At 39.4% G+C, this 9,995-nt stretch overlaps 2 protein-coding genes across 2 annotated transcripts; one reads left to right on the forward strand and one right to left on the reverse strand.

Moving 5' to 3' along the window:
• The first annotated feature begins 1,441 nt into the window (after positions 1-1,441).
• Positions 1,442-2,281, forward strand: LOC136244065 (uncharacterized). Its single transcript, XM_066035586.1, has one exon. The coding sequence runs from the start codon at positions 1,442-1,444 to the stop codon at positions 2,279-2,281; it is 840 nt and encodes a 279-aa protein (XP_065891658.1).
• A 942-nt stretch (positions 2,282-3,223) lies between these two features.
• Positions 3,224-5,541, reverse strand: LOC136244066 (piggyBac transposable element-derived protein 4-like). Its single transcript, XM_066035587.1, has 4 exons — positions 5,199-5,541; positions 4,897-5,139; positions 4,417-4,849; positions 3,224-3,296 (listed from the first exon to the last, which is right to left on the reverse strand). The coding sequence occupies exons 1-4, from the start codon at positions 5,539-5,541 to the stop codon at positions 3,224-3,226; spliced, it is 1,092 nt and encodes a 363-aa protein (XP_065891659.1).
• Positions 5,542-9,995: the final 4,454 nt, after the last annotated feature.

Below are 9,995 nucleotides of genomic sequence, written 5' to 3' on the forward strand. Positions count from 1 at the left end.
TCCCATCCAGGTAAGCAGATGCTAGGCGAAGTCGTCCCGGGTTCTAGCACCACTCGGTGTAAAGAAGCATTCCAATGGGGAACAGGGACAAGTATCATTGCCTAGATTGGAACTTTTGGCTGTCATGATAGGGGTTAGAGCAATTGTGTTTGTTTTACCAAAGAGCTGAAATTACCGATAGCTAAGAGGATGGTATTTAGTGACTCAGAGTGTGTTTTACACTGGACCAAATCTACTAATCAGCTTCCCGTGTTTGTACAAAATAGAATAAGTGAAATTCGAAAGGAGCAAGATCTTGTATTTGCTTATGTTCCATGTTGTCAGAACCCTGCAGATTTTGCTACAAGAGGTTTAAGTGTCACTGAGATTGAAAGTTGCAGTTTGTGATGGTATGGGCCAGATTGGTTGCAATTGTGGGAAGATAATTGGCCCACCTGGAATTTTCCAAATATTACACCTGACAGATTGAAATATTATTTGTATCAGGCTAAAGTGGTTGGATCTCTAGTAATGTATGAAGCTACTAATCTTGTGTTGTTGAACAAGGCTGTGTATCACCTTTTTTGAAATTGATGAAACTAAATATTCATCATTGTGCAAGTTGCTCCGCATCACAGTTTTATGTCTGAAGTTTGTTAAGATAAAGGTGTTTAACAGGTGTTCACAATCGCTACAGGAGAGAGTTTTACAGAAGTGTACTATTTTGAAGAGGGTGATTGCTGAGTTAAAAGATCAATCACTTTATTTCAGCGAGATTAGAGCAGCTACCTTATTGTGGCTTTATGTGATTCAACGTAGACAATTTAGTGATGTATTTACTGCTATTAGGAGAGGGGACAGGAATTGTTTACAAATACAACTTGGACTGAAAATTGATGAATTTGGTGTTTTGAGGTGCCAAGGACGTTTTCAGAATGCAGATATTCCGGAGGGAGCTAGATGTCCCAAATTGCTGCCACGCCAGGAGCACCTTACGCGACTTGATCCTGTATGTTCATGAGAGATTAATTCATGCTGGTGTATCTCACACATTGGCTTCATTGTGTCAGGGATATTGGATCATTAAAGGAAGAATGGAAGTTAAGTTAGTGTTGTCTCGTTGTCTAGTGTGCCGTCGGCACGAAGGACCTTCATTTAGTCTACCTAGAATGGGTGGCTCAGTCTATGCCATTTCAATTTGTGGGTCTTGACTATTTAGGACCTATCTCAGTAAAGGAAGGAAAGGAAGTGATTAAGAGTTGGGTTTGTCTATTTACTTGTTTGTCAGTCCGTGCCATACATTTAGAATGGGTAAAGGATTTAACCCCCAGCAGTTTCTAGCTAGTTTGAGAAGATTTGTAGCAGACGGGGGAAACCTCAATCAGTGATCTCCGATAATGCCCCACAATTTAAGGTGGTAAAGACAGCCATAGACTTACAGTGGAGAAAGTTATGGTAGATGATGAATGAAGTAAAACATTATATAACTGAAAGAGGAGTGAAGTGGCAATTTACTACGGCCCTGGCCCCATGGCAAGGTGGATTCTATGAAAGGTTGGTAGGGTTGGTTAAAAGGTCACTGAGGAAAGCAATGGGTCAAAGACGTTTTACAATTGATCAGCTAATCACAATTCTTACTGAGGTGGAGGCAATAGTGAATATGCGTCCACTTACGTATGTTTATGATGAGATTTACTCAGATTTTACCCTTACTCCTGCACACTTTCTGATGTCCCGCTTTCAGCCTCTGTTATTGTCAACAGCAGACTCAGATGACGAAGAAGATGAGTATTGTAATATCAAAGATTCAGCAACATCTTTACTTGACACATGGAGAAAGGGCCAACAACAATTGAATTCATTTTGGCAGATTTGGAGAAATGAATATTCTTCTATGTATCATCGCAAAGAAAAGAATCAGATAAATGCAGCTCCCCACATAGGGCAAGTTGTCATCATCAAAGACGAGAAGGTCCCCAGAAGATACTGGAAACTTGGTAAAATTGATAGGTTGTTTTACAGTAATGATGGAGAGATCCGCACAGCAGAAATTCATTTATCTGGAAACAGAATTATTCAACGTTCTATTAAATTATTGTATCCCTTGGAATTAACTGATCAATCTAAGAAGGGTGTTACTGAAATTACTCCAAAGTCTCAACATGCTGGATGTGCTGAGCCTACAAATAACAGAATAAATAACAGAAGGGTACCAATGTGGCAAGCAGCTACTATTGCAAGACAGATGATTCACCAATCTTTGGAGAAAAACACTGCAACTGTTTTATTCAATGTAAAATAAATTATATTTTATTTATTTCCAGAGTGTCATAGAATGAGCTATTATTAATGATGTAATGGGTGTACATTATATAGAAGCACTTTGTATAAATGTTGAACTTATTCATTATAATTCAGTCACCCAAATAACGAGACAGAAATAGTGTCTTCACTGGATACCTCGTCGCGAACCAGATACGACAAAGGGTGCAAGCTTTGATATCAACTTCAAAACGGACGCGGTAACTAACAGAATTTGCCATAATTTTCATATTGGCTACTTTGATTGCTGGGTGCTTTTCAAACAGTTCTTGATTCGTATGGCTGTGTAACGGGTTGAACATAGCTAACAAAGAAGTGTAATGGATACTTCAGACAATATATAATTGATATAACTGGGGTGCACGGACTGTTTGCATATCAAGGTATGGCTGTATTGAAATTTCCGATTCTTCATAAGTACTCGATACCAAAGTATCGGACATTCTGGTATCGGTATCAATATTTTATTACTTGTATCGCCCACCCCTAATTGATGAATCACAGAATTTTATGTGAGTTTTCACACCTATGAAGCCACTGAGAGACTTTTGTGACCTTTGAAAGCAGACCCTGAACATTGTGGTGAATCAATCGAACACTTTCATAAGCCGGAACATGCCCAATAACTTCCATTACATCATCATCAAACTGCGGTGGTATATCACATTTATTCTTCATATCACAAATCCAATGACAAAACTTCATTGCGTAGTAATTCACTGAACAAGCACACTGGCAAATCCAATTGAAATCCGACAATGATAGGTACCGGAAATATTCACAATGACTAATACCAACACAGCCAATATGATACCATAAATCGCAAGCGTCACACATTACAGCCCTGTGATTCCTGTTCACACTTCGTTTACAAGTTCCACAAGGAAACTGAACAGGGCCCGGATTGATATGTACATCACCACTAAGAAATAGCAATGAACAGATCACTGATGCTGGTCGATGAGAAAACAGCACACAACAAGTACATTGCTGACCTATTGAGTGTAATCCAATGTAGAAGCTTCACAACCAATATCCTGACAAGCGAAAATTACAGTCAGACAATTCCAAAGTAGTAACAGCTCCTAGAGACTACACTCTCAGTGAATAGTCAATCCGAAGCAGCAGTGAAAGAAGGCAGAAGAAGGAACACAAAAGTCTATAAGCCACCATTTTTTGCGATCACGTGATATGCGGTAGGAGCAAGACAGTCAAGTGGATTAGTGTGGGAATCGTCGTCAGAATTATCTTGAGACAAAGGTATAGCAGGTGCTTTCATAATTCATTTGATTTTGCTTAATTTTAATGCCTTCACCGCTGAATTTCTGGGAGCTTATTTAAAAAAATGCATCACTTGCTTAAAACCGTTATAACACAGATAGAAAGGAGATATGCCCTTAGCAACCACACATTAATGAAATCAGTATGGATTAAGGAACACAAATATATACAATTTATAACCACACCTCTAACTGCAAAGCAATTATCACTCTCTTAAATCAGTAAATATTTTACTCACGATATAACAACTTACGCACATACCTGCTACCCTTTCTAACACATTGCTACCATATGAAACTTACTCAAGAAACACCTCCATGTAGCAACGGGTGGAGCAATTAAGTTATCTGCGAGCGGCAGGTGGTTTTCTTCAACCCATCTTATCTTGCTATTGCGCATATAGACATGTGCAAAACGTGGTGTCGTCACTCATCGCTTTAGGCAGTGGAAGGAGAAGCACTCCGTGCATAAGTATATTAGTTTCTTACATAACTAGTGAATATTTGTTTTGTGTGACCATTAGATATTTGAAATATATGCCATAGTAGCCGCTATCAGTAATGGTGCATCATTATTAGAACATGGAGTGTCAGAATTTATTTCACCGTTAGTACCTGTAAGTGGAGAATATAGGAATCAGTACTGTACATTCAGTATAACAACATTGTGTATTACAAAAACTAAATTGAGTAATCTGGAAGGGTATGGTACTTTTGAAAACAATTTCTATCTATTTGAACACATAAATGTACTTTACGAAATGAACATTGTATTCTTGACTCGTGCCTGTTTGGTGTCCCAGTGCTTGATTGAATTGCACTGCATACCACGCACCTAGCCTTGCTCTCCACTTGCACAGGAAGATGTCTCCGATTTGGATCAAGTCTTGGAGAAGTCAAGCTGTCATGCTGAGGCTGGCGACCACTTCGTTGCTGCAAATTGTGAGTTCCTATAAGCTGTTCTGCAATGTCAAGGCGGAATGACAAAAAGTCTCGCTTTTTTCTACCTGTACATGATGGACGGTACAGCAATGGCTCAGCATACCTCTCAAGTATGTATGCATTGACTAAACTACACTCAATTATGTATGAAAATATTATCTTCCACCACTTCTTAGATCTACGTCCAATGTTGTAGCATCCAATCAGTTGGTCTCCCCTGTCCACGCCTCTCATGTATTGCTGGTAGTCTGGTAACAGCGGTGGACAAGGAACGTTAGTTGCTGTACCATCAGGATTCCGTCGGCGTACAGTTGTCCCTGGTAATTCTGCCACATGCATTGTTGAAAGAAAGTGGACATACCGCCTGTCATACCAAGTGGCCGCAAGCAATGGTCCATGGCTAAGGTAGTCATAGTAACCCCTCTCTTGTCATTCTCATTTTGGTTTTTCAATTCTTCTGGAAAGCCTCTCCTTATTGTACGTACGGTCCCACAGCAGTTATTTCCCCATTTATATAGTTCCAAGTAAACCTCTGGGCCAGTGTAGTAATTGTCTGTGAATAAGTGATGTCCTTCTAGTCCTGTCATCAAGTCTAGCAATACTCTTGAGCATAGTCCTACATCAACAGAAGATTCTAGACTCTTCCCAGTATAAATTTGCAATTTGTAAATGTACCCATTAGTGGCATCACTGCTTTGATCCCCCATTTGGCTGGTTTGTTTTTCATGTATTGTTTGAATGTAAGTCGTCCTTTATATGGTATCATTACTTCATCAATTGTTACAGGTTGGTGCAATGTGTACTGGGCTGAAAACTGTGCTGTCACAAGGTCCAAAAATGGTCGGACTTTGAATAGTTTGTCGGTTTTATCATCAAGTTGATTGTCAGCCAAGTGTAGAAATCTCCAAATTTGCTCAAAAGTACAACGGCTCATCACCGAAGACAGACCAGGAGTCACCAGAAATTCACAATCACCACTCCAGTACATCTCTAATCTGGGCAGTCGTAGTATCCCCATGAGTATCAGCAGACCTACAAAAGCCTTCATGTCACTTACTGTAACGTCATTCCACTTCCTGGCATGTTGTTGCCGGGGTAAGCCCAATGATGCATACTTGTTTGTTTCTGTCACCATCAAATCCCAAACCTCATCTGTGAAAAACTTGCAGAACAGTTCAAGTGGAGATGTTGTTTCAGTAAATGGCCCTTTTGCACCTAGTGTCAAATAATATCCATAACAGTATGGGTGAGGTTCGGCTTTCTCCCACTCTCCTAACGGATTAGGCCTTGGTGTCCACGTGATGTTCCTCTACTGAGGGATCCTCTTCTGGAGCGGGAAGTCCCTCTACCTCATGGAAATCCTCTGCCACGAGATGGTCCTCTGCCAAGAGATGGTCCTCTACCACGAGATGATCCTCTACCACGGGAAGTTCCTCTAATGCAAGAAGTACGTGCTGTCCCTCTAGATCTGCCGCGTGTTAGTGCCACCCCTCTGCCTCGTGGCTGCCGTGATATTCCATAGTCACTATCAGATGAGATGTCTGTGTCATGTCCCATGCTTCTGTTTTGACTTTCACTTGATACCTATGTACAAACACATGACAATTTTATTGTGTATGAATTGATTACATCATTTATTAGTATTATTACTTAGTTTGTTATAATTTGACTTGATGCATCCCTTGAATCCCAATTCATTTACACAATTACTACCACATTAGCACGTCTTTTACAGCTACCACTTCTTCACCAATAGAGCTGGCTTCATCACTTCGTAGTGTAGGGCTAGCCGGGTCTACTACCATATCCTCACTTTCATGCTCCCTGCTGAGACTGGTAACCTCCATATTAGAGTGGAACGAGTGGGAACCATCGTCACTGCTACGGGTACCTTCGAACCTTTCTTCGTCAGGTTCTTCACTGTTTGAAGCCAAATTTGATGCAACGCTTTCACCAGCCAAGTCGCTTGAGCAGGAATCATCTCGAACTCCCATCAAACCACGTGCCTCCTCTTCGAGTTCTTCTCGAGGTAGAGTGTATTCACCCAAATATCCATAAATATCATCTCCACTTTCACTGTCACTATCGTCGAAGCTCTCTTCTTCAGCAAAAACACTGGAAAGCACACCACCCGCCGAATACCGAGAAGTAGCCATTATGTCATGTACGCGCACAATGCCAACACTTGCCGCGAAGGACTCTTTTATCCCAGCAACCTAAGGGGTGTGTCTTTGGTAATTTGGGGGAATGTGCGACGGGTTTCATTACAACATCTCAGGTAATAATAATACCTTACAATTCTTACTAGAGTGTTGAATTATAAATACATGCGTCATATGGCGTCTATAGCGGTGAATGGGTTAATCTTTGTTTCTCAGTTATCTGGTGTTCACAAGTTAAGGTTGAATAATGAGAAACTGAACCATACACAACCACAACTTTCTCAATTTCTCTACGTTGCACTCTCAACAAACTCTGGAAGCTGTGAGCCTTCACATTGTAGATGTTGTTTCAGAATGTTATTTTTGGACTCTACATCATTAGTATAGTATGGGGTTGGAGGTGAACCCAAACCAGCCTGTTCCCTTAATGTACCTATCTGTATCATACAGTTACCAACTACTTCTAGACCATGTTCTGAAAACCATTCATAAAATTGTGGTAGAGAATGAAATGGTTTCTCTGGATTGTTCCATCTATTCTGTAAACTCATGAACTTGCTTTTCAACTCTGCATTACTGACCACATCAACCAGACCAACTTGTAGGGATTGTGGGTCTCCAAATAGGTACTCCTTAATTACAACAGCGGAAACATGTAATTGTTAAAGTTTACATTCAATATTTTGACGAAAATGCAAAAACCATTGTAAATGTAAAGCTTTAGTAAAACAGCTGAGAAAGCATTTACAAGGGCTGCTTCACCATCTGTTCCAAAACATTGCAATTGAACAAGTTCTGATTTTTATTTATTTTTATTTTTTATTAAAGCTTTACAGCACAAGTGTTGAAGGTCTGTAGGACACCTGGTCCTACAGCCTGCTCCTACAGCCTGCTCAAAGAAATTAGATACAAGGCATTAGTTACATTCTTTTCTGCTAACCAGGGAAGACACAAAGAAATGATATGCTTGAAAATCTTTTTTTGCATGAACAAATAGTGGACCCATTAGAGTCGGACCCCATCCTTGGCAGTCAACAACACATGACGGTAAGTGGTAACATTTCAGAAATTTATTAACATATGTGACCGAATTTTGGAAAACCATTGATATACGCACAATAGTACTTTTCTAGTAAAACGCGTACCTTCATGTATCAAGCAAATCTTAGTAAAACACACCATGATGCTCAGAGCAAAAGTTATCGAAATGTAAACAGGTACAATTGTTTTTGGTGCATTTTTGTGTGTTCATAACCGTTGTAAGTTCCCCATACTAGTTCTTATCACTTCATGTTAAACTTTATTAGAAACGCCTGGGCCTACTCAACAAATTGGTGGCTATGTCAACTTTGTAGCCCTTAGAATGAAGGAGTTATGGGTCCATTTGTATAGGGCACCCGTAACATGCATTTTTGGCAATATTTTAGCAATTCGGTAATAAAGGGTTAAAAACTATGGGTAAAAAATGCAAGCTCCAGAAAAAAAATTATGCAACTTTTTATCATCTTACTGGTGGGCGAATTAAGCCTCTAATGGATAAATCCTGTGTGTTCGCCTGTTCATAGCGAGTACAAAAACCTTTGTTTCATCTCCCTACACGAACGGATTTCAAAGTTACATACATTAGTTTACGTTGCGGTGATGAAAAATTTTACCGATGATCATTTTTCAGTGAATTTGCCTTCTTTCTCAAACATAGAAGCATGCCTAGGGCAAAAACTATACCTTGGTGAATGCACAAATTCATGGTGAACACAATGAGCCAACATTCAACCCCATACGCCGTTGTATTAGTAAGTTATGACGTTTTATGTAAGTGCCTGTAGATTCTTTTCTTGATAGCTTCTGTACATTTCAATTTATTTGCTCGTCTGGCTGTCTAGTGCTGTATTTCCAACGCTGCTTAACTTATGAAGCTGAAACTTAGCTAGTCCATTCCTCTGTCCCTGTACAAAACAAAGGACGAATAAAATGCATTTTGAAGATTGTGCGGATATCGACGGTTTTCTAAATTAGGTCACATATTATACTACAGATATCATGGTATTTGAAATATATACCAAAAGATATACATATTTAGGAAAGGGTGATACAGTGCGAGGCAAAATAGCCCAGTTGATGAAACGATTATAGATAGCACAGGTATAGTGAAACAGCACCTGTTGAGTAGACATGCTTGATGTATCAGATGTTTTAGATTCTTTAGTGGTGCCATGCCAATTTACTCGCAATTAGTAAAGGAGACAAGAGTTCATCGAAAATCCTTTTCGCTCTGGTGAATGATGCTAGGCCCTTGTCTGTATTAGAGACTTGAAATCGTTGATGGATCAGACATTTCAGACTCTATAGCAGTGCCACATCCATCTACTCGCAATTACTGAAAGAGACAGGAGTTAGTGAAGGAGACAAAGAGTTCATCGAAAATTGTTCAGGTGAATAATTGTTGGTTGATTTAGGCACTTATTATTAGAGACTTGCTTACCGTTTAGATAAGGATTTCATGGAATGTGTGAAGTTGCACCATGCATATAATTATGGTAAGTGTACCCACAAAGTGTGGTATATCAGTTATATACCACAGTGCGGCACTTTTGATCTCAACCACAGGACTGCACATGTACGTAATGTGGTGTATAAGTTGAACCATACATACATATATACTTACCTATCTAAATGCTACCAGCAAAGTAAGTGATGCAGTCCTTGTCCAAAAACTTCCTGTGCATCCAGCATTGTCTGAAGTTACATACAGTGATAATACTACGTTTAACAAAAACCAATAGCTATGATTCAAAAAAGTATTATTTTAATATTACCTACCATCATCTGTCATAATTACTGATACTTCTGAATCTGGACTTTTCATCTTCATCTTTTCTAGGAAGATTTTCACAACATCTTGATCCTCCTTGTCTGTAATACATTATCCAACAGGTTGGCCTGCACAAGTTAAATACACAAGAGTAAGCCGCGATGGAATCACAACTAACCTGCAGCAAAATCATCTGATACTAACAATGTGGTGAGCTTAAATTTGTGGCACTCAGCAAAACTGACTGTCCATTTTTATAGTGCGAAGTCCAACATCCTCCATAATGTCTAGCAATAATATTATTTATCAAAACTACATACATGATAGCAGCCAGTGTATGTTACTACTTTACGTTGAATGTATCAGATATGTTCATGTCTGTATGAATGTCTGTGTGTGCAAGCATGCATACATACAAATGGGCTGAGATAAACTTGACTTCCATTTTACTTGAGCTAAACTTTGTAAGATACATTCGAGAAATGCATATTTTCCCAG

Source organism: Dysidea avara, chromosome 14, assembly GCF_963678975.1.
Source record: "Dysidea avara chromosome 14, odDysAvar1.4, whole genome shotgun sequence".
NCBI lineage: Eukaryota > Metazoa > Porifera > Demospongiae > Dictyoceratida > Dysideidae > Dysidea > Dysidea avara.